Source organism: Glandiceps talaboti, chromosome 2 (genome assembly GCF_964340395.1).
Source record: "Glandiceps talaboti chromosome 2, keGlaTala1.1, whole genome shotgun sequence".
NCBI classification, from domain to species: Eukaryota; Metazoa; Hemichordata; class Enteropneusta; family Spengelidae; genus Glandiceps; species Glandiceps talaboti.
In genome coordinates this window covers 1,052,078-1,079,134 of record NC_135550.1, presented here as the reverse complement: position 1 = coordinate 1,079,134, position 27,057 = coordinate 1,052,078, and the positions used below count along the sequence as shown (strand labels likewise).

Sequence of the window (27,057 nt, the reverse complement as noted above, 5' to 3'; positions counted from 1 at the left end):
CAGCGAAAGCTGAAAGCGTAGCTTTAGGTATAGGTTGTATAGAGTATAGAGAGTAGAGTGAATCATAGGTGTCCATCAAACTTTTATATTTTCATTATTTTCTCCGAAAGTGACAGTCAGAATTCTTCGATATTTGGTGTGCATGTTCCCTGGGGGGAGGCTATTCAGATTTCTTCATGCCAAGTTGATCTGTGCCATTTTCAATTTTTTATGATTTTTTTCATAAAATGACATTTTCATCATCTCCTCACGTACTTCATGTCAGATTGCTTTGATATCTGGTGTGTTGATGTGCAGGGGGTAGCTTACTTAGATTTGTTAATTTCAAGTCAGCACGCCTTCTTTTCTATTTTTTATGATTTTTTATTTGTAATTTTTAAAAAAAATGAATATGTTAATGAGCATTATGACCGCCGCCATATTGGAAATCAGTCCGCGAGACTTTAGGTAAACTTCAACTTTTCAAAAGACACTATTGACGTCAAACAAGCAATGTAATATGTGCTGTAGTCTTAATTCTACGCATTGTGCTCCCAAATGACAAATATTTGTTCGAAACAGGGTTGTAAACTTAAAATCCAAATTCTCCACCCTCCTACAGAATGGTTCATTCCAGTATACGCACCTCATGATCAAGTGAACTGTATGGGACGATTTTTGACAGAGTCAGTCGTCAATAAAAACGATAATCCTCTTTCTAAAATTATCACATTTTGAAAGGGAAAGTACTTTGTGGTTCATTTATGGAGTTTTGTTTTTGTACGATCAATATTGGTGGCAAAATTACAGCGTCAAAATTACCGATGTGGTAATGCACGACAAGTGAGTTTCCGTATGGCGACAATCCCAAGTACCCGGATGCATGAGGGACTAACCCGGAAGCAAGTCGTTGCCAGCCATACGTTACAGTGGTAAGATCGTCCGAGAAGTTGCTGCGTTCAGAGTGTCATTATTCACAGAATTGTTTTTTTCGAGTGAAAACCTGTCTTGAATTGTATAACTCTAACAAATGAAGACATGTCAAGTTATATTTTGAAAGTTGTATCGCTAGTTTGAGACGATTTTCTCACGTACTATCGAGGCTTACTTGGACCATGGAAGTTCCATGCAGCATGCTTGGACTTGGTTGGACCTTACTCCAAGTTCATCGGGAAGTTTAGCCAGTCCGATAATTATTTCCGGTTTAGTTTACAACACTTTTGATCACACAGATTTTGTTTTTGTGATGAAAAGAAATTTAAAAAAAAGATCACTTCAACCATTTCGTTGTGTTTTCTTTATGAAAGGTAATCGAACATGAACGAGTGTTACCGCTGTAACGTATGGCTGAGAATGACTCTCTTCCGGGTACTGGTCGCCGTACGGAAACTAAGATGGCAATTAATACATTTCTTCCCTATATATATCTACTACAACTAGTACAAGTTGAATGTTGTTGACTTGGTAAACAAAACTGCATAGTGAAGAACTGAACCACTTCTACATGTCACCAAAATACAAGAAAAAAAAAAAAAAACAGCGGAGCTATTCTGACCGATAGGTCGCTTGTTTGATAAGCAGAGGGGCCCTCATGGCCCCCATTTTTTGCAAATCCTAGATCAAACACTGATGCATTTACATACGTCCATTGAGGCCATACTCCAGAAGTAAACAGCTCAGACCTTAACCTTTGGTGATGACTTTTATGGTTAGACTGCCAACGTAAATGTGACTTGTTGAACCAAGTTCTCCCGATTCTGTTAAAAACACTGATTAGACTGTAACCTCCAATATTTTTTTGTGAGCACAATTGAACTGTTATGGTTCAGTAGTGCTATAGGCATGGTATGGTGCCTGTCTGTCTGTGTGTGGACAACTTAAACGCATAAAACACCAGACCAATAGCCTTGGTATTTGGTGGGGACATTACTTGTGGTGTCTAGTTGAGAAATTGTTCAAAGCAATATGATCACATCACAGGTATGTGATTTGGGTCAAAAAATGTTAATTTTGTCATAAAACTTAAACACGAAAACTACTGGGCATATTGGTTTGAAATTTGGTGGGAACTTTCTTAGGGGTGTGTAAATTAAGATTTGTTCATGACATGATTCCATTAGTAATATGCAAATTAGGACTATAAATGTGTCTTTTTGGTCAAAAATCTTAATTCCAAATCCCCTGAGGAGATTGGGCTGAAATTTAATGAGGATGCATCTGGGGGTGTATAGATGAAGCAATATTAAGCATATAATGATCTCGTCTGTGATATGCAAATTAAGTGTAACAATGTGAATTTTGGTGAAAAACATCTCAACAAGTACTTGGTCAATGAGACTGAGATTTTGTGAGATGTTTCTAAAAGTGTATGCAATATGAGGGCTGTTGCTGTTATTAGTCCCCGCGGATGAAGTCCGGAACGGGGACTTATGGATTGGGTTCCGTCTGTCCGTCCGTCCGTCCGTCCGTCCGTCCGCAGCTGTTTCTTGGAGATGCCTGGACCGATTTTTTTTAAACTTGGTACAGGGGCAACATACTATGGCATACATATGCACATCAATTTGTTTTATGATACGATCCAATATGGCCGCCTAGCAACCATTTTGTTTGCGAATTTTCCCTGTCTAGAGCCATAACTCAGACATGCTTTAACAGATCTCATTCAAAGTTGGTATTAGGACAGTGTTTTATGACATACATGTGCATATTCATTGTTGTCATGATACGATCCAATATGGCCGCCTAGCAGCCATTTTGTTTGTGAATTTTCCATGACCAAAGCCATAACTCAGACATTCTTAAACAGATCTCATTCAAAGTTGGTATTAGGACAGTGTTCTATGACATACATATGTATATCCATTTTCGTCATGATACGATCCAATATGGCTGCCTGGCAGCCATTTTGTTTGCGAATTTTCATGTCCAAAGCCATAACTCAGACATGCTTGAACAGATCTCATTTAAAGTTGGTATTAGGACAGTGTTCTATGACATACATGTGCATATCCATTTTCGTCGTGATACGATCCAATATGGCTGCCTGGCAGCCATTTTGTTTGTGAATTTTCCATGTCCAAAGCCATAACTCAGACTCCATTTTCATTGTGATATGATCCCCCATACCCAGCCAATCCTTTATTGTTGGAGGCATATTCCATGTCCAACAAGCACACACAACATATCTAAGTCTGTTTGTTTTAGGTTCACAAATGTTGTTGCGTGATCAGAGTAGTGATAATTCCTTAAAACCAATTATAGCGGGGACTATGTCATTCTCAATGACTTGTTTATGTTTAGAAGTAGAGAGTGATTAAGTTTCATCTTTTCCTTACCTTTTACCTGACATGTATGTATCTCAATGTTATTGTCTTATTAGTCTTGGTACAACATTGAGTCTACAGTGGGAACCCCAAGTGTTAGCTGTTGCTGTTATTTATCTAGCTGGGAGACTTTCTAAAAGTGATGTACTTGACTGGCAGTGTAAGAGTACAAGAACCAAATGGTGGGATCCATTTATTGAGGATGTCACTCTAGAAATGCTTGAAGGTAAGATGGCATTGTGACATATCAAGAATATAAAAGTGGGCTCCTGACAAGTCAGACCAGGGGTGTTGGGCAACAATTCTGGTGAAACCCCCAAAAAGGTTTGAAATTTTAAATAAATGTCGAAAAATGTAACTTGAAAAATGATATTGTGTCATATAAAGTTTGCATTGAGAGATATATAAAGTTTATAAGATGATTCTTGAAACATAATATTTTGTGTAGGTGAAATATATCTAGGATAGTATATAAGCATGGTATAAAGTATTAAAATACCAGCAAAACAGATATAAAATTATTCAAAGCTAGGTGCTCGCACTGGACACACCTACATTGTATTGCTCATACTGTCTTGGCGTCTCAATATGTATAATACAATGATTTCACCCCCATACACTGATTTCATAAAGAGGACGCTGTTCAAAAATGATGTCATCGCGAACCGAGAACGAGGCCAGGTCAGCTCAGCAGGTCAGCAATGTATAACAAGAAGGCCGGCTGCAGGCGACATGTTCGAACTGAACAAAAAAATTATACTATTACTAAGGTAAGGTATTCATTTTTAAAAGACAGCATTCAAGCATATTCTTGTTTTAGAACTCAATGGTACTAAATTGAATGAAACTTGCCTCAAGAATGTCACTCAAGTCGGTCGCTGGATATTACTTGTGCACGATCGGTTAGCAACGTTTATTTCACTGATCGATATGTGTACGTGATTTGTTCCTTTTGAATTTTACCTAAAAATCACGAAAACCTCTCCAAAAAGCCAACAGTCCATCTCTTGACTAGAATTTTCAAATGGAATTGCCATGCTGTTCAGTGCTTTTAATCTATGGTGATTCCCGTGTCGGCAATCAACTTTACAGCCATTGTTGTTAGTCCGGACGGGGACTTATGGATTGGGTTCTGTCGGTCCGTGCGTGTGTCAGTCCGTCCGTCCGCAGCCGTTTCTTGGAGATACCTGGACCGATTTTTTTCAAACTTGGTACAGGGGCAACATACAATGGCATACATATGCACGTCAATTTGTTTCATAATACGATCCAATATGGCCACCTGGCAGCCATTTTGTTCGTGAATTTTCCATGTCCAAAGCCATAACTCAGACATGCTTAAACAGATCTCATTCAAAGTTGGTATTAGGACAGTGTTCTATGACATACATGTGCATATCCATTTTCATCGTGATACGATCCAATATGGCTGCGTGGCAGCCATTTTGTTTGCGAATTTTCCATGTCCAAAGCCAAAACTCAGACATGCTTGAACAGATCTCATTCAAAGTTGGTATTAGAACAGTGTTCTATGACATACATGTGCATATTCATTGTTGTTGTGATACGATCCAACATGGCCACCTGGCAGCCATTTTGTTTGCGAATTTTCCATGTCCAAAGCCATAACTCAGACATGCTTGAACAGATCTCATTCAAAGGTATTAGGACAGTGTTCTATGACATACATGTGCATATCCATTTTCGTTGTGATACGATCCAACATGGCCGCCTGGCAGCCATTTTGTTTGCGAATTTTCCATGTCCAAAGCCATAACTCAGACATGCTTGAACAGATCTCATTCAAAGGTATTAGGACAGTGTTCTATGACATACATGTGCATATCCATTTTCGTTGTGATACGATCCCCCATACCCAACCCATCCTTTATTGTTGTAGGCATGTTCCATGTCCTACAAGCAGACACAACATATCTAAGTCTGTTTGATTTAGGTTCACAAGTGTTGTTGCATGATCAGAGTAGTGATAATTCCTTAAAACCCAATCATAGCGGGGCTATGTCATTCTCAATGACTTGTTGAATATGGATTATGATGTTGGTGATTCTGTCATGGCAGACAAAGGCTTTACTATATCAGACTTGCTTAAGGAAAAGGGAGTGTCATTAAATATCCCACCATTTCTTGAGAGGAGAGGCCAGTTGGATGCAGATGAAGTTGCTGAGACACAAGAGATAGCATGCATCTGAGAGAATACATGTTGAGAGGGCAATCAATGAAATAAAAAAAATTCACATTTGAGATAGATCATTCCATTATCCATGTTTGGCTGTGTTAATCAAATGTGGACAGTATGTGCCCTATTGTGCAATTTTCAAGATCCAATTATAAGTGTATAAGCAATTTTTCCAGTTCAATGAGGCACTGCAATGTATGTTCCCCAATGAAATCAAACAAATTAATGAAAATTGTGTTGAGACGGGTATTTCTAATTAGGTCAATGTATTCTACTTTTCATTGTATCAGTATTTATGTTTGTGTTTGTGCATCACAAGTATATTGAGACATACAGTGTACTTTTCATATCAAAACACAGCACCTTTTATTATGAATTTTAAGTCAGCCTACCATACCAATAATTTTACTCCCAGTAAAACCAAAGCAGCTAAAACTTATTTATAAAAAATTCATCAGTCTCACTACAGGTGTTACATGTATATACTGTAAATAAATAATGTTATAATTTAATTTGCCACAATTATTCATAATAATTGTACAAATTCTGTAAATATTTAAACCAATAAAATATTTCATTATTTATAAATTACAAATGTACTGAATAGTACATTTTTAAAAAATGTGAATATTTATAATAAAATCTTACAATTACTGTACATGTATTTATTAAACAATAATATTTGATTTCCTATGAATTGGTATATAGTGCATTTTAAAAATGTGGATACCACTCAATGTTATAGATTCATTAAGAATGGGAAACTATGAACAAATGTAAACATAATACATGCTGCTATGTGAGATAAAATTTGGAAGTCTGACAATAAATATTTTATGCACATCTTAATGTCTTTCATGTTGTCATTGCAATCACACTTGATAATGAACTTTCCCAAAACTTGTAAGATTTGATTAAGAATGAAAAGAGTATGTGTTGCTCTGGAAATGGGGATGAACTAGTGTACATTATGTTACAGGATAAACACAATTCCTTGTTATAAGTTCAGGATAGACAGTGTTGACTTTGATACTTTGGTTAGAAAACTAAGATACTCAGTCATAGTTCATCAATGTAGAATGTCTGAAGTATACAGCTCATGAACTTTATGGTTTTGCTGCAAGAATACAAGGCCCATAAAATTTCACAAAAAAGTCATATAACTTTTTCAACATGTCCTTCCAAAAGTTCAAGTCAAATCCAATTCTCTCCATACTTATTCCCTTGTGTGTGTACAGGATAAAATCACACCATTTGGCACCATTGATGGCCATCTGTCCCTGAACCTGGTAGTAATACTTGTGAGTATTATAATACTTTGTCACCTGACCTACACACATGACCCCTTATTTGAAAGGTCATGACATTGTGCGATATATCACAGCCTCGTTCTTGTGATTCTCCGCCGTTCATTACCATTTGAAATCAAAGTTCAAGTTTGCAGTCAATTTGAAACCAGAAGCCCAAGGAATTTCAGGTAAACGATACTTACATGTTAAAATTTGGTGTTTTTTCTAATGAACCATGTATTTTTAGTGAATTTAATGAGCAAGTCCTCTGCACTAACAATTTTAGTTTTACTAGTGAACCGTCAGTTCGGAACGACACGCGAGTTGAGTTTGAGTGTGAATAGGATGCCATTGTTCATGTACCAGGTCGCAGCTACCGTCACATACCACTAGTTCTAAGTGGCCTGAAAGTTGGTTAAAGTGATCAATATTGACTTTTTTCACAATAAAATGATCAGAGAGAAGTGTTGTGTTATGTTGAAGTACAAAATAGAAAAAATATTTTGATATTTAATGATTTTCGCTACTTGTGTGAGGTTAGGCCTGGATACTTGTCACGCGTATACAGACTGCAGTAAGTTGAAATTAGAACAGTACACTAGCATATATCACTGTTGTAATGTTGTGGAGAGTTTACAAATCCATATGCAGACTTCATTTTTTAGCACAACTGAACTGAGGTTCAGTAGTGCTATAGGGATCGCCTGGCGTGTGTCTGTCTGTGTGTGTGTGTGTGTGTGTGTGTGTAAACAACTTAAAGTCAAAAACTGCTGAACTGATTGCCATGATATTTGGTGGGTCTATTACCTTGGGTGTCTAGTTGGGAAATTGTTCAAATCAAAATGATCGCATCACAGGTGTGTGATTTGGGTAAAAAAATGTGATTTTTGGTCAAAAAACTTAAACTCAGAAACTACTGGGCAGATTGGTGCGAAATTTGGTGGGAAGATTCTTAAGGGGGAGTAAAGTAAGATTTGTTCATGACATGATGATTCCATCAGTGATATGCAAATTAGGGCTAAAAAAAATGTTTCCAAAACTACTGAGCAGATTGGGCTGAAATTTGATAATAATGTAATGGGAATGCATCTAGGGATGTATGGACGAAGATATATTAAGCATACAATGATTGCATGAGTGATGTCCAAATTAGGTGTTCATTTTTGGTCAAAAACGTGTATCTCAAAAAGTACTTGGTCAATGAGTCTGAAACTTGGTGAGATGTTTCTGAAACTTATTTTCTTCAAAACATTTTGACAAAATTGGCCTTAGCGACCATGACCACGCCCTTTAGCAAAAACCAAACGGCAGTATATTTTGGTCAAATAACAACATCTGGTAGACAAGTGAGTAAACATTCAAAAAATGTATGCGTATACCCTAGCAACAATGACCACGCCCATAGCAACAGCCAAATGGTGGTGTATTTCACAAAGATAAGTGTTTAATAGACAATTGAATAAACATTGGTGTATTTCACAAAGATAACAGGGTTTAATAGACAATTGAATAAACATTCAAAAAATGTATGTAAATTTGCATAGCAACAAGACCACGCCCATAGCAACAGGCAAATAATCATGTATATTGCAAAGATAACAACAGTGAAAGACAAATGAATAAACATTGTATGCAAATACCCTAGGAACCATGACCACGCCCATAGCAACAGCCAAACAGTGGTGTATTTCACAAAGATAACAACAGGGTTTAATAGACAATTGAATAAACATTCAAAAAATGTATGTAAATTTGCTTAGCAACAAGACCACGCCCATAGCAATAGCCAAATGATCATGTATAATGCAAAGACAATATCAGGAATTCATACACAAGTGAACAAAAACATACACAAATGTATGCAAATATATCTAACAACATGACCATGCCCATAGCAACAGCCAAATGATAGCATATATCGTAAAGATAGCAACATGGTTGGATAGGCAACTGGATAGTTTTTCAGCAAATGAACACCTATTGTTAGTTTGGACTAGCATATGGATAAACATTTTTAAAAACTATACAGTTGTGCTGCAATGCCATTGGCGGTATTTTTTTATTTTCTTGTAATTTTTGTCAACTTATAATTGTTTTGGTTCAAATTTTTACATGCTGCACAGAATGATTGTGCATTTTAATGTTGATTCAAAGTTACTGAATAAGTGTTTATGACTGGATGATAGTATTATACTATAGTACCAGGTCCAAAGATGCCACACTTACACAGTATTTCCTCTTGCTTTTTTTCAGAGAATAACTGAACTGAAACGTTCATTAGTGGTTGTCATGGTGAAGACATCACTGTCTAGTTTGTCTTTTGTAACAGGATCATATCAGAAATATGCATTTTTGGAAAAATCAAAAATGTTTTTTTTTTGTTGCAGGGACAGTGTTCTATGACATACATGTGCATATTCATTGTTGTTGTGATACGATCCAATATGGCTGCCTGGCAGCCATTTTGTTTGCGAATTTTTCTTGTGCATATCCATTTTCGTCGTGGTATGATTCCCATACCCGACCCATCCTTTATTGTTGTAGGCATGTTCCATGTCCAACAAACAGACACAACATATCTAAGTCTGTTTGATTTAGGTTCACAAGTGTTGTTGCGTGATCAGAGTAGTGATAATTCCTTAAAATCCAATCATAGCGGGGACTATGTCATTCTCAATGACTTGTAAAACAAGAAACGTAATTTCTTCATTTTCGTTTTATTCGCACGTTTCCTTAATTTATACACGACAGTGATGAACACGTTAGCGGCTTTCACAGTCATGCATGTTTCAACTATCTCTTGAAAGCATCTACAAATCTGTTTGGAATTACTATATTATTGCTGAATAATTATTTCACATGCTTCAGGCGATCAAACGTTTTGGTTTTCATGTTAACAGAAGGATTTAATCAACATCAGTCTAATGATCAACTTGTTGTTAGTGCTGAAAAAAAATCGTACGCAATACCACGCTATCTACAACAATTTAGTCAAAGTTTAGAAGTCACGTCAAACGTGACATCTCATCGGTAATTTCCCGATTTACATTTGTATTCGTTTCACTTTATACCCAAATGTGGCCTAACTTAGAACCTTAGGTGCATTTTAGCGATGCCCTCTCCATAGTCTATTCAACTCAATTATTGTGAATGTCCTATAAGTGTTGCCACTATGATTGAACGATCGGCTTGTGTCACCCTTTGGTAATTTTCACTGACAAGGTCACATGCCGTTACGTACATAGTATAGAGTGCAGTGTTGTTGTTTATATTTGTGTACGTTTAGTTGGACCTTATCGTGTCTAAACAGCTAACCCGTCTAGAATTTGGCATAAGGTAATCCTCATAGCTAGAGTTGCAGGTACAAGAAAACAAATAATGTCTGCAATATTACTTGTAAAGTGTAACGCCTTACTTTGGCAGTCGGTTTATCATCCAAGTCGGAAGAAATTGGTTGACGTGTGCGTTCAAGTATCATCATTTATAAGCTTACTATAGTTGGGACGACCAAACAAACCGTAAAAAAGTGTTTTGATTTCATGAACTTCTGTTTAAAGTGAAAACCAAAAAGTTCGATCTCCTGAAATTATTATTCAGCAATAGTTTAGTAATTCCAAACAGATTTGTAGATGTTTTCAAGTGATAGTTGAAACATGAATGACTGTGAAAGCCGCTAACATGTTCATCACTGTCGTAGTGCGACAGTCAGAACATGGAAGTTGAAACAGTATCAATGACGCTTTGTGTACAGAGAAGTGTTTTTATTTCCTGCAGTGCCGATATCTTTGAAACCCCACTTACAGATCCCACTGGTGAAATTTATGTAAAATAATGTTGTGAAGACCACAGTTATCATAATGTGTCTAGTTTCCTCAAACGGGACGGGTCAACGCAATCGATAATATTCATACACAGCAGTAGAAATAAATACTGGTACATTGATGAGAAAGGAAAATGCACAGTTTTACAACTATGATAAATCGTTTACTTTTCAAAAAAAAATATACGTATCACCAATAGTTACCTTGCAACAAGTTCTGCTTTTGTCATGCTTTGCTTTTGACAGTCACAGCTACATCTTTCTCCCTGCACTGGCCTGTCCAAAAAATACAACAACCAAAAAAAGATATCCTAGTAAAAAATGCGATAATGACAATGTGGGCACAATATTAATCTTTGAAAAATTTGTGACTGATCTTTCTAAAAGAACCCAACTGGGAAGGGTGTTCTGTTTTCACTGCAATTAACACTCCAGGCAATTTTTTTATCAGTATTTGTCATTCAGTGACTGATACAGCTAGCTGGACATGTCGCATACGGTTCCAGTGAAGATAATACTAGATAAATGAAAGATGGCGCAATTAATTTATATTGTAAGCTAACCATCAACTAACCATAAACATAGCAACAGTAAATGTAAAATATTGCCTTGATTTGGAAATTGAAGCAGTATGATCAAATGCAATTTTCACTCTTTTCCCTAGCAAGTCCACACTCGTAGACGACATGTATATATACGCCCATTTCGTTAAATCACACAGTAATCAAATTCTAGTCAAGAGATGAACTGTTGGCTTTTTGGAGAGGTTTTCGCGATTTTTAGGTAAAATTCAAAAGGAACAAATCACGTACACATATCGATCAGTGAAATAAACGTTGCTAACCGATCGTGCACAAGTAATATCCAGTGACCGACTTGAGTGACATTCTTGAGGCAAGTTTCATTCATTTTAGTACCATTGAGTTCTAAAACAAGAATAATGAATGTTGAATGTTGTCTTGTCTTTTAAAAATGAATACCTTATCTTAGTAATAGTATAATTTTTAAAATTTAAAATACATGCTTCTGATTTTAAAAAGTACCAAATGTGAAAGAAGAATCTTACAAATGATGCAGTCAAACAAACTACACAATTAATTTGTATGAAATTACCATTACTGGTTGTGAAACATAATCTTTCCCAGCTTTCAATTTACCAGACACTAAATGCTGACACTGGGTGTCTTTGAAAATCATAATCTTGAACGAAATCTATCCTTCAACTACAGAAAAGTCAGCATGAAAATGCAACAAGTAAGTTCTCCATGTCTGAAAGGGGGGTGCAAATGTATACTGTGCACCAACTCTCTCTAGTCACCAGTGATAACTGACTTGTCACATGTCACTGTCAACATCATAGACCCTGGAGACCCTGTTCTGTGCAAAAACACTACTTTATCGGAATAAAAATACATAATGTACTCATATTATTTCCAGTTATCTAACCCTTCAAAACAACATGAAAAATAAAAATCACACTCCATCTTGTAAAATTTTTGTTTAAACAAAACTGTCCAGACATTATTGTTTAGATAATCAAGAACTATACTGAAATGAAATATTAGTTTAAAATGGTTACTCTTTGTATTTCTTTAAATGTTTTCCCTGTGTACTTGTAGATATCTGTCACCAAGTGTTAGATCTGTACACACCAGGTCAGGAACCAGGTCAACTCCAATCCAAGATGCCTCCTATGTCAACAAATAGCCCTGCCAAGATTAAAGCTGGGAGACCGGTAAGTCAAGCTCAGATGTGAAGTATTATTTTTAGCCCCCAATGAGCATCACCCGGAGGGGGGCTATTATATTCAATTCCATTTACGCGTCTGTCCATCCGTCCGTTCACTCCCATATATCACTGGGGTAAATATATTCATGAATATAACTTTTGAATGTATAACAGACATTGATGATGCATTGGCCATGCTGTGGCTACAAAGAAACCATGCAATTTAAATTGCAATTTGTTGGAATTGTTGCTACTATACCTCCAAGGTAAATTACTGTGTCCTCTGTTATTTCCCTTTTCTCATTGAATTTTCTTGTCTCACACCAAGCTTCACCAACGTCTGTACATACCTGTGGCATACACCAACCAACTTCAACCACACCTCACACAAAGGTAGCATGCTATTGTAGACATATGTACGTCTCTTTATTTTGCAACTGAATCAAAAATTGCCAAATGTGTGTGTTTTCCCTCATCTCTGGCATGCACCAACTGATTTCAACCATATCTGGCACAAAGGTAACATGCTATGTCAGACATAGGTACATCACTTTTGTTACTGAATCAAATTTGTCCTATCCTAATGGGGAGGCCATATTTGTATATAAATTCCACAATATGCCTCATACATGTAACTTTGTAGGTGTAATGCAATGTACGTAGAGACATCATTCAAGTGCCTACACCCATATTATCAAATATGATATTTATTTTAAGACCTTGACTTTTGACCTTGAACAGGGGTAGGTAACAAATATTAGTTAAGAGTATAGAATAGGACACATCCCCATGGTAGAAAATCTTTTTCGCTAACTCCTCTTACAAACAGTGGAATTGATGAAATTTTCCATGCTGGTCCGTCAACTCATTCATTGCTGAACAGTTGCACTTGCTCTATGAATACGTATTATGGAAAGCAGAAATTGACTAATTCTTAACTTGGCATGTATCACTCAAGCTTGCCGGTATGTTGAATACACAATGGACACTGGGAAAATGACGACTTCATGTTCATACCTATGTAGATTTTATGCAAGTAACCTCCTTACACCTGGTACTTTTCACAGGGCACAGCGAGCTTGTAATTGAGTAATCGGTTGATTATTGATTGAGTTATTATTTGGTTGAATGATTAATTTTGTGGCGAAATAAAACCTATTTGTGAGATCAATTAACTCATTGATTTTGTGGTGACATAAAACTTTTTTTTCTTTCCCCTACTACTTTACTCTCTTTCAGCTGTATATAATTCCCTCTTTATTGACTAAATAAAGGCATCTTGTCCACTCTAATCTTCTCTAAATTTGTGTCAGTTCAGTTGTGCTATAGGAATCGCCCTCTCTCTCTCTCTCTCTCTCTCTCTCTCTCTCTCTCTCTCTCTCTCTCTCTCTCTCTCTCTCTCTCTCTCTCTCTCTCTCTCTCTCTCTCTCTTTCTCTCTCTCTCTCTCTCTGTGTAAATGACTTAAAGTCAAAAACTGCTGGATCGATTGCTTTGATATTTGGTGGTCATGTTACTTCTTGGTATTTGATAGGGACATTACTTGTGGTGGCTAGTTGGGAAATTGCTCAAATGAAAATGATTGCATCAGATATATATATATATATATATATATATATATATATATATATATATATATATATATATATATATATATATATTCACTTTGCTGTTGCTATGGGCGTGGTCTTGTTGCTAGGCACATTTGCATACATTTTACCATACCCTTAGGCCTTACGGAAGGTATTCAGTTTAAATCTGGTAATTATACAGGGCAGGGCTTGTATTATGCTTCTGGTAACACACTAGCTGGTGGTTCGCTTCATTTATTTTTAACTGGAGCATTGAGGGATAAGGCCCCCTAGATAGACATTTTTTGATCTCTCGCTATGTTGTTTGGGGATGGGGATAAATACCTAAATGAAAGAATATGGGTAAGTATGTTTTCGAAGGGAACTACAGTTTTAGCTGTACTGTTAACCCTTTACTTCCTATATAGGTGGCCCTATATAGGACCCCCTAGGGCCTGAATAAATTTTAGACTTACTTGTCAAGACATTATAACTTTTATATGCTTTGTTTCTATGACAACTGACCCAACTTAAATGTGGTGCATGTAAAGTTAAGATGTTACAGTGTATCAAGGGGCATTGATATGCAAATTAGCATATTATTATGCAAATTGAATTATAGATTATTCTTCTTACTGCTTTTTAAAGATAAAATCCATCCAAAACTATGAATAAAGTTTATTTTACTCATCACTACTGGTTTTTTCCTGCAATTATCCTACTCTACAGATTCTTCCTTTTCCTAACTAATTCTCAACCTGCATACTCTGAATCATTGTACTGGTAATCATTCATATAGTGATATCATTGGAAACAGGGTATACTGGACACATCCTAACCTTAAATGTTCCACAAATGTACTTTGTATCTTTCCTATGCATGTGTAATTGACATTTTGATTTAGTTTCTGTTAAAGGTGGTGCATGCTGCAAATCTCTGTCAAATCTAATGTCATCACTTTGGGTTGTGGGTTTTATTTTCTGTAGTTTGTCAAAGTTAGGGTCATTTCGATCAGTGGGTTGAGTTTCATTATCAACAAAGTATAGATATCGTAAAATTTGATAGTACAGGTGACGAGGCATGTGTTTTCCAAAAGCCAATATTCAGACCAATACTCCCTGAATGATCCCTTCTTGTCAACTAATCCCATCGCTAAAGACCTAAAAACACTTCAAGATGATTGTCGGATATAGCTTCCCATTGACTTCCGGTTGTTTGGATCACAATCAGCAAAGCGGTTAGTTCATTCAGTTACTATTTTAGTCATAAGTTCCGGAGTGAAAAAACATTCAATAACATCTGTCGCTGATTTATCATTGAAATCAAAATTTATTCCTGAAATTTGGTTAAATTCAAAGTCATCAACTTCAGTTATGTCACGCGACCACTCGATCGAGTCATCGTCACTACTGCCACTACTACTACGGGAGTCGTCACTGTCATCAGGTGAAATATTTTAATTCTGCCTCGTCATCTGAGTTACGTCGAACTAACCCGACTAATGATACCGATAGTTCGCGATCGCGCGATCGTTGTTTTCTCCGGTCGCCATATTTAGATTTTCATTCATAAATTTTCTGTGAACTTCGAATTCTGACCACTGACCTGTTTGTCGTGTTATGGTAAACAGTAATCTACATATCAATGTACTCTTGGCGCCAATTTCTAGGAAATTGAATTACTAATACCCCCCTATAACGAACAATGACATCATACATTCGAGTCAAAGGTTGCATGCATACATATAATGCTTTAGGCGCCTGTTGGCTGCAACGGAGTCTAGGGTGAAGTACGCCCTCAGGCGCCTGGCTAATTTTACTGAAAACCCAACACTACAAACATCCCAACATAACATGTTACACAATACAACACACAAATTTAATGATATCCATGAAGAATCATGATGTGGCATTTAAGGTAATTCTGGACAATAAATTTGAAAAAAATCTTTCATTTACTGGTACCTGTAAACAGAACTGCAATATAAATAAATGCCATATTGTCACAAGCTTGTGACTAGGTTTATTGCTATTTGTGTAATAATAATGGGAAAATATTTACAACAAGAACATTAAAATATAATTATGTAAACAAGATTGATTGTACATGTAAGGAAACAAAAGATGCAAAGAGTTATGATACTGTCATTTCCAAGCAAGATATGTTCCAAATAATTTGATTAGGCATGACCAAGATAATGTATTGTTGTATCATTGAGAGTGTTCAGATTTTATCATTGTGAACTTACTCATACCTGTAATGATTATTTTGTAGAAAACACCACCTGAACCAGCACCTCCTACGCCTCCTCCACAAGGTAGGGTAGTCTTATTAGTCAAAGTACTACTACATTGGGTTTTGTGTGTCCATGCATGTATCTGTATGTGTCTGCCCTGTATCTCTGAAATGCATAAGCCACTTTCAACCAAACCTAGCACAAATGTCAGACACTACATTCCACATATGCATTTCACTTTGATTCTTTACCTTTGTGATAATGGCTGAATAGCAGCCCTACTTGTCGTGTTAATATTCACATTTTGCCCTATAACTGGAAGCTTAAAAATAAAGAGACCTCATTTGAGTGTCTATGCGTGTCTATTCATACCATATGTTCATTCAAGGATGTCATGATTAGGGGGCACTTGGGCCTCTTCCATGAAAAATAAGGGGGCATTTCGTTGTATGGGGGGGGGGGGGGGGGGGTAATATCAAAAACAGAAAGTAAATATACTTTGTAATAAATATTGTATTGTCATAGTTTATTCATAGTTTTAAGTACATATCAGTAGCTTAATGATTTGAAAAATGTAATACAATTCATCCAATTACACCTCATGCTCTTTTTTTTTCAGTATCTAAACTTACAATTTATCATGCTCAAATCACTTGACTTCATCAGAAAAACATCATTAACTTGCATATAATCTGCTGAAAATGAAGTTCATTTTCAAGTCAAAGTGGTGTCTTGAGGGATAAAGTCATCAAGATTCATACCTCATCATAATTTGTATTTCTGTTTTAACCCTTCAGAGACTAACTTCCTGGGGGTCTATGCACTTTTTAGCACGACTGAACTGATAAGGTTCAGTAGTGCTATAGGCATGGCAAAGTGTCTGTCTGTCTGTCTGTCTGTCTGTGTAAGCTACTTAAAGTTAAAAACTGCTGGACCGATTGCCATGATATGATATTTGGTGGATGTATTACCTTGGGTGTCTAGTTGGAAAGATTGCTCAAATCAAAATGATCATCAGTGTGTGATTTTGGTCAAAAAACTCAAAAACTGCTGGGCAGATCGGTCTGAAATTTGATGGGAACATTCTTAAGGGTGTTAAGATTAAGATTTGTTCACGACATGATGATCCCAACAGTGATATATTAGGGCTAAAATGTGTCTTTTTGATCAAAAATCTTTCAGTCCAAAACTACTTAACCAATTGGGCTGAAATTTAATGGGGATGCATCTGGAGGTGTATAGATAAAGAAATGTTAAAGCATATAATGATTTTGTTAGTGGTATGCCAATTTGGTGTACAAATGTGCAGTGAATTTTGTTCAAAAAACCTGTCAGTGAGACTATCACTTGGTGAGATGTTTCTAGAAGTGTCATTCTGCTGATTTTCTTCATAACATTTTGACACAATTGGCCCTAGCAACCATGACCACGCCCATAGCAACATCCAAACAGTAGTGTATTTCACAAATATAGCAAGTGGAATTCTAAGACAAGTGAACAAGCATTCAAAATGTGTATGCAAATATGCCTAGCAACCAGACCACGCCCATGGCAACAGCCAAATGGTCACATATATTGCAAAGATAACAGGGATTAATAGACAAGTCAATAAACGTTCCAAAAATGTATATAAATGTGCCTAGCAACAAGACCATGCCCATAGCAACAGCCAAATGATCGCATATATTGCAAAGATAACAACAGGGTTGGATAGGCAAATGGATATGTAACCGGTTTCTCGTCTAATCTCAATAAACATAGTACTTGGATTGCATGAAGTAATTTCTCTGGGCCTGAGGTACTATTTTTGGTGTCACTTTGGATACAAGTTCTCTGTCTGGGGTATACAGTGAGAATGAAACACTCGCCACTCAAATATTTTGGAATTTCCACACTTGTATATATTGTTATTACAACCAAAATAAGTATACTTATATAAATCAATATCAACCGTGAATATCTTACAAGTGGGATAATTAATAATGAAATAAATTAATTATCCAATATACAATCTATGCAATATAATAGTACAGGTTGAACAAATTAATTGCAATATGGAAATAATATGGTGAATAAATTAATCAGGGATTAAATTAGTTACAATGCGACAAAAATATTATAATGAATTAATACTTAATTAATATAATCTCTATATATGTTAAATTTAAATAACAATAAAGTTGATCAATATCAAACACAGTATTTCAACTCAATCAATCAATGATCTGTAATTAATATGGAAGTTGACAGGAATAAATTAATTACAATATGGCAATATTATAATGAAGTAATACTTGAAAAAATTAATTGCTATAGTATATGTCTTAAACTTAATTAACAATAGAGTTGATCAGTATTAAACACAGTATTGCAATTCAATCAACCAGTGATCTGTAATTAATATACCAGTAGACAACTTATTATTTCAGTTGGTATAGTGAAATACAAATTTCAAGTTCAATTTATTAATTAGTCAGTTAATTTTCCAAGATTAAATCGATTAGACACTATACAATGAATTCAGAGTTTAGTTCATCAAGATTCCCATATGAAGTTTGCCAAGCAATAAATCATTGGAGGGTTTCTGAATCACGTGATATATAGAACGCATACGTCATCACATTGCGTCAAGTTCGGACAAACTCGGACAAAGTCAGCCATCTTGTTTTAACGGCTCATTCATATAAACGCCTAGCTCCTCCTTCTGTTGCATATTCTAATATGGCTCAGAACTTTACAAACTTCCAGAGGGCTTACATGTTTCGCAACTCAATCAGCACTTGGTGGATCGGGATACTACAGGCTACAGGAAAAAGGAATTCATAGATTTAGCTGGTAAAGTTTAAGCTTGACATTCCTGTCGATCCAGATCTCACACGGTGAGTTTAGTCTAGTCTAGTCTAGTCTGTTCAATCTTCTAAGAAGGACAGTTACATCATAATATTTTTCCCCTGAGTACTGTAAAACAATCGCTTGTGATCTGAATATTATATTCAGGAATAATCCTAGTACAAAAATATTAGAACGTATCGTCACCGGTACGCGCAGTACAATGCATAGACCGTACACGAAACAGCGACACGTACACGGTGACAATAACTCTGTGAATTATGCGAATGTTTTAAACTAGGATAATCCTTATGAATTGAATCTTTGCTCACAAGCAACTGTGTGTACTGTGACTGTGGTAACTGTAGAGTGTGGCTTGGTTATTTATATGTATCACCTTACATGTATGTCATCAAACGTGAACAAAACAGGTTTTATAGCATTCAATATTTATATTCAAATTTCAAACAATGTATTTTGTTTTAGTCAGCTGTCTAGTGACCCTATCGCTCCGACACCTTATATTATGAATTTTATGAACTTTAGCAGAGTTACTAATTCAGTTAATGATACAATAGTTTATACTGTGGATGTACATATATAAGGTGGAGCCCACACCATGTTACGAGTACGAGACACCTGACTCGACATACTTTTACTAGCATTGTAGCAATGTAGCATGTTGAACATTTTCAAGGCAGTTATCCAAGTCCCGGGACTCGACTGTGATTGGTATATGATGGGGAATATATTCAATGCGTCCTACATGTAAGCCTATACATATTTAGCATATAAAACATTCATATTATGTCTCATTTTTTTCTCCTTCAGATACCAAAAAAAGTACTATTGAAGATAAATTGAATGACTTTTGATGTAGTTTTACTAATCCATAGAGCTACCTGTGTTTACCAGCAATATAGACGAGTTGAGGGTAAACGACACAAGAAATTTGTGGTATCTGTAACTTGGTTTTCAGTTTGTAGGTATCCCTATTTAGGTTGCAGTCATGATGGACTGATCGGGTGCAAATGTCATTGCCAGAAATGTTTAGAATGTAAATGTTCATTTACCATCAGAAACAAGTACCCAAAAGAGGCTGCCAAGAGTAAGGGTTGTTCTTGTCAAGATGGCAGTTGGGCTCTAGGTAAACACTCACCATACTGTCATCAAATACAAGGCCAACTTGGCATTTTTGGACTGCAGTCATGTGATTTCGTCTTTTTCACAAAAAGGGTATTTATGTGGTCAATGTACCTTACGGTGAAGAATTTTTACATGGAGATTGTTTTTAAACGGCACATTTATCCCAAACTACTCTGTTAAGGTGTACTGAATCACCTTGGATACAACCACTCTCACTTGACCATTAGAATTTGATGAAGTTACTTAGTCTGTAGAATTGATATACTACATAATCACTTGAAAACTGTGTACATGACCACTTTCATGTTTAATTATTTGAATTTTAACACTTGATCATTGGAATTCATGATTAACACATTAACTGGAAGTATAATTGTCATGTGAGAAAGGTTGTATATCTTTTGAAGAAGCTGGATAAATATAACTTATGTAATGTAATTGAAACACCATGATATATATGTGCTTTATATGAAATAAAGGAAATATTTATTCAATAAAATTATTCTCAATGATCATTGAAATATTGTAAATATTAATTTCATATCATTTGAATTCATTTGAAACAACCACTTTACAAGAATTAATCATATATTGTACATGTCAATTTAAAGGTGATTCAAAATGCTCACATTCACTATCGCTAATTTGCTAGACTACATGTTTGTGAAATGCATTCTGGTTTTAAAACTTTTCAAAAGCGTCTGCAAACACCTTAAAATGACCTTTTTTCAGTCACTTCCCTTCGGATTTACTTCGAGAGTTTTCGGGTATTTCCGGTCCCACCTAGACCACAGGATTTTATGACGTCATAAGGAGACATGGTTAGCACGTAGCCTATGACGAGCGTAGTCAACAGGTGAATAAAACTCAACAGCATTGTGAAAAAATACATTGCTGGTGGTTGTAATAGACATCTGTAAACAAAAACTACACTCTACATGTCTTATTAACCAACATTTACCGATATTTACTCACACTTTCTCACTAATTGGCAGTGTCTGTGGGTATAAATGCTAAAATATTATCTCCCCATATAAAATATTATCTCCCCATATTATGAAAAAACGGCTAGACTAGATATATATAAACACTTGTAATGTCGCGTGTTTCACATTCATTGACTTTTATTTATCTTTTTTTATTATTTGCCGACAAGAAGCATTACGATACCATCGTGACGTTTGACGGCATCCCCGGGCCAAGGACGGCATATTTTAGCCCAGTCGTACTCGCGTTGCCTTTTCAACAGTGCATTTAACAACAAAGTAGACATATTTCATCTCGAATAAATATACTAGCTATTAGAATACCAATGGGAAACTTCAAGAAGGCGTATCGGGACATGTGCCACAATATATTTGTTGGTCCCATAATACACTAATTGATTCGATTTGCTCCGAGCATATGGAAGTACGCTCCGAGTCATTGCACCATGTAAATGGAACTGTGACCGACCTAATTTTGTTGTCCATATATAAAATGAGACTGACCTGTAAATTTTTCACAGTTTTCGTTGTGGTCTTGTATTGTCACATGTTTGGCTTGTGAACACAAGTTTACATCTATTATTGTCTAGGGCGTAATACTCTAGTCTGAGTCTGAAACCCATATAAAACCTAAGATACTCGCATTCGGATCAGACACAACAGAAGTAGGTCTCATCGACTTGTTGGAGACTCAAATTATTGCTTGTTTTTATCACGGTATACAGGTGATTATTATATATCGGTAGAGGAGTAGTGTTGTCAAGTTTTGTGCAGTCACCGCGGCTGCGGCAGTAAGCTTATACTAGGATAGTTCCACCGATCAAAGCTGAAGCAGTGTATGTACAATGTACGTATGGAATCGGGAGAGCACAAAGCACATTCGTGTCGGGTTAAATTTATCCACGTGTTGATGTAATCCATATTTATCAATCAGATATATTGTAAAATTCTTCAAGTCGTACAGAAATAACGTCTCTAACTTCAAAACAAACCCTGAGAAACTGGACCGGACGTGGCTAGCCAAGTATCTAATTGCAGGCTTTCTTTCATAACCATGTGTTGGGGTCACGACCTTGATTGCCGACGTCAATATTGTCCAATCATATTTAATATCATGAACACATCGTGATATTTGATTTGTTGGTTTCCTAAACTGTATACTTCGAATACCATGATTCGTTACTGAATTCTTCTAATGAATATTAAATAGGCTTGTTGCATTAGATTAAGTGATATCGCAACAAGGGAAACCATACAAGTTTTCTTCCAGACGAGTTGCTAAAGTCATGTAAATGACAACACTAAACTCACGAAATTTCCTCAATTTTATTGCTGATAATATGGCAATCTAATAGCTAGTATATTTATTCAAGATAAATATGTTTACTTTGTTGCTAAATGCGCCGTTCAAAAGGCAACATCAGTGAGTATAGTCGAGTATAGTGGGCTATAATATGCTGTCAACGCCATGCCTGTCGAAGATATTGTAATGCTTCTCCTCGGCAAATAATAAAAAATACCGCCAATGGTGTTGTAGCACAACTGTACATTTTTTAAAAATGTTTATACATATGGTAGTCCATGCTAACAATAAGTGTTCATTTGGTGAATGACTATCCAGTTGCCTAGCCAACCATGTTGCTATCTTTACGATATATGCTATCATTTGGCTGTTGCTATGGCGTGGTCATGTTGTTAGATATATTTGCTTACATTTTTGTATGTTTTTGTTCACTTGTGTATGAATTCCTGATATTATCTTTGCAATACTTGATATTGGACTAAACTTTGCACTTCCCTGTTGTGTACTACCAAACACAATACATTCCAGTTCAGCATGAGAATTAGTCTGTGGATGTTGAAGTGAATCAGATACAGTCTGAGTACGTGTCGGTTGAATGAGTACAGCATTTGAATCAGTATATGTAGGTTGAGCAAGTTGTGAATGAATGAGTTCAACATTTGAACCAGTTTGTGTAATATCACCACATACAGCAATATGTGCAGGCTAATCATGTCCAGAATACATGTATGACACTGTATTTGACGGCTTGGCAATGTCAGAATCTGATGTTTGTATGCTTGTCATAGTTGAGACTTCACCATCAGGTTGCACGTTATTGATATTTATGCCTTCAGAATCACTTCGCACCATATTAATGTTTGATTCTACAATGTTTGTATCGACATATTTTTGTTCTCGAATGCCAATAGGCTGATTTTGAACAGTGTTGGATTGAGTAGAACAGAGTCTTGAAGACTCTGATGGATTCGAATGTTCAGTTAATTGACCCATATTAATGTTTGCTTCAACATATTTTTGTTCTCGAATGCCAATAGGCTGATTTTGAACAGTATTAGACTGAGTAGAAATTGATGGATTCGAATATACAGGTTTTACTGAAGGATCCTGCAACCTTGTGCATTCACACTGCACATCATTACCACTTGTCTGAAAAAAAATGGAAAGAAAAAGGTTAAATATGCATGAACATATGACCATATCCAAATTATGGAAGGTTAATGAGAAAGCATACACATAAATACTTTGACATGATATAATATCCATGACATTGATTTTATTTATACCAACATTTTATGGGAGTGCTTTTCAAAATATACCATGTGTCACCTAAATGAGTATTTGGAATCACTGAATTAAAAATCTACAAATTTCACACTTCATATTTTGTTTTGACTAATAACAGACCCCATGTCATGGGGGGGTTGGGGTTCAACTTTTATGCGCCCTAAAGTAGTACCACATTTTAAACAATGAAATGTGAAATTATTCTTTCTTTTAATAGAATCCCTTGCATATTTTGAAATTACTAATGTTTTACATATCATTACACAATAAATATTTTAAATAATATCAAATATGACATTTCAACCCTCTCTGTTTTCTTACCTTTTTCTTAGCAAGTGCTTTCCGCCAGTATTTCCTTCTTCCCATGTCTTCAATACAATTTCTATTTTGGAAAAATAATAATCTTGATTACAAAAGCATAATGAATTGATATGTGTAGTTTCACATTTAATTAGCTATTACATGCAAATGTTATTCAATCTCCATCAAATCATCAATACTATAATTTTACTGTTTCCATTCCCATGATTCTTAATAACTGTAAACTTTTTAGCCTGTGCAGTCACGGTTTTCACTCCAAGTCAGGACAATTTCATATTTCAATGGATCATTGTTGTTGTCACTTCGTTAATCACTAGACAACGGACCCTTCATGAAAGGGTCTAGCATTCAATATAAAAAGTCAACAAACAAACGTCATTTATATATAAAAAGCCAACATATCAATAACTAATTGTTTCATTACGTCAGAGAGTGACGCTGCACTGTACGCAATGGGTGTGTAGGACCTCAGACCACTATAACTTATAAGAAAACAACATCACCTTATTCACAATTTCAATTGCTGAAATGCTGTCACATCATACTTTTGGAAACATACTCAACAACAACAACTAAGTGTTTGTTTTCCGCCATTTTGCAATGACGTCGTTTGACCGATCTTGTGTAGTACACTGAGCCGTGGCCTCCGAACGTCTCCAGTCAACTGCAACAAATGTGCATATGTACTGTTCACTATACGATCGTTCGCACATATTAAAACACAAATTGATAGACAACACAGACAAACGCTTCTATCTTGGATTTTCCGAGTATGACAGGCGACATGATGACATGCATTGGAAACTGTACACTATCCGCCACACGTCACTGACCAACTCATTGACGACGAAATCTTACGCGACATTGAATCATAGCACGGCGTACATCTTACACGTAACACGGCACTCCGGTCACTTTACAATCTACCAAAATTATCCATCTAACAACATAAACTGTTACTATCATTTACACATCGACATAACACAACGGTAATTTCACTAATATCAAGATCGCGAAGCATTGAGACTCACAACGACTACCAATATGATATCCATTCTCTTTATATCATAACCTCATTATCACGATCATTTTACCACAAGTCACATAACAAATTTGTCACTCCACACACACACACACACATAAACGGTGAAACCAAAACTGTTATAAAGAATACTATATTTACCGTTACAATAGCGTCTCTTCTTCAGCTCTGTCACAGCAATGGCGTATTTTCTTCAGTTCTAGCACGGCAATGTTTACTCACAACGTGGCACACGTGTTTGTGCACACGATACGATCTTCATGACGTCAACAGTTATTTTTAAACTCATGACGATGAGTCATCGTACGCGTTAACGCGTTGTACACTTGACCATGGTGAAAAATCACATTTTTTTACCCAAAACCCACATCCCTTATGCAATCACTTTCATTTGAACAATTTCCCAACTAGACACCAGAAGTAACATGACCACCAAATATCAAAGCAATCGGTCCAGCAGTTTTTGACTTTAAGTTGTTTACACACATACACACACACACACACACACACACACACAGACAGACAGACACTTTGCCATGCCTATAGCACTACTGAACCTTCAGTTCAGTTGTGCTAAAAAAATCAGATAAATAAATTGAAACACGCGAGCGACATTACAAGTGTTTATGTATATCTACACTGTAGTCTGGCCGTTTTGATTTATTTTGCCATAATATGGGGAGATAATATTTTAGCATTTATACCCACAGACACTGCCAATTAGTGAGAAAGTGTGAGTAAATATCGGTAAATGTTGGTTAATAAGACATGTAGAGTGTAGTTTTTGTTTACTGATGTCTGTTACAACCACTAGCAATGTATTTTTTCACAATGCTGTTGAGTTTTGTTCACCTAGTGACTACGCTCGTCATAGTCTTAGTGCTAACGTGTACCCCTTATGACGTCATAAAATCCCGTGGTCTAGGTGGGACCGGAAATACCCGAAAACTCTCGAAGTAAATCCGAAGGGAAGTGACTGAAAAAAGGTCATTTTAAGGTGTTTGCAGACGCTTTTGAAAAGTTTTAAAACCAGAATGCATTTCACAAACATGTCATCTAGCAAATTAGCGATAGTGAATCTGAGCATTTTGAATCACCTTTAAATACTGGTTGTACTTGAATAAAATAAATGTCATAAAAAATCTTATGTATTCAGTTCATTTTTTAATGTATGACTCAGATATTACAATGTTTCCAATCAAAAGATGAATTATGTACTGCAACATACTGATACATTATTGAATGTCTTGCTTTGACGTTCACAGATATTACTAACTACACAGTGACACAGTTGAATATGTTACTTTGATAGTGCCACCAAATATGTACACAAGTATTCAGTGTTGTAAATTTTTCCTGTCTGTTGGATGACGTCAATTCTTGGGACAAGCAATTACTGGTAATTGAAAGAAGTTTCCTACCAGGAGGTGGCATCAGATAGTTAGTACGACGAAGCAATGCCCTGAAAACTTGTACATCATGGCTGTAATTCAGACGAGATCTAGGCTGTGATTCTCTGTCTTTAAGGGACAGTGTATTAAATATCACCTTTGAAGTTTGCACAAACTTTCATAACTGTTAATGACACGTTCCCATAAATCAGAATTTGCTGTATGGCTGACAATCCATTTCTTTACATTTTTAGCTCCGCCGTCAGTGAAAGCTGAAAGCGTAGCTTTAGGTATAGGTTGTATAGAGTATAGAGAGTAGAGTGAATCATAGGTGTCCCTCAAACTTTTATATTTTCATTATCTTCTCCGAAAGTGAGTCAGAATTCTTCGATATTTGGTGTGCATGTTCCCTGGGGGAGGCTATTCAGATTTGTTCATGCCAAGTTGATCTGTGCCATTTTCAATTATTTATGATTTTTTTTCATAAAATGACATTTTCATCATCTCCTCACGTACTTCATGTCAGATTGCTTTGATATCTGGTGTGTTGATGCGCAGGGGGTAGCTTACTTAGATTTGTTAATTTCAAGTCAGCACGTCTTCTTTTCTAT

The 27,057-nt window shown here is 36.0% G+C and overlaps 1 protein-coding gene across 1 annotated transcript in view; it reads left to right on the top strand.

Moving 5' to 3' along the window:
• The window catches only part of LOC144450957 (uncharacterized), a 113,000-nt gene that overhangs the window by 73,383 nt on the left and 12,560 nt on the right, over positions 1 to 27,057 (top strand). Inside the window, exons 6-8 of the mRNA XM_078141717.1 lie at positions 3,359 to 3,528; positions 12,228 to 12,343; positions 16,180 to 16,222. Coding sequence (XP_077997843.1) covers positions 3,359 to 3,528; positions 12,228 to 12,343; positions 16,180 to 16,222 — 329 coding nt within the window. The remainder of the gene's footprint in view (positions 1 to 3,358; positions 3,529 to 12,227; positions 12,344 to 16,179; positions 16,223 to 27,057) is intronic.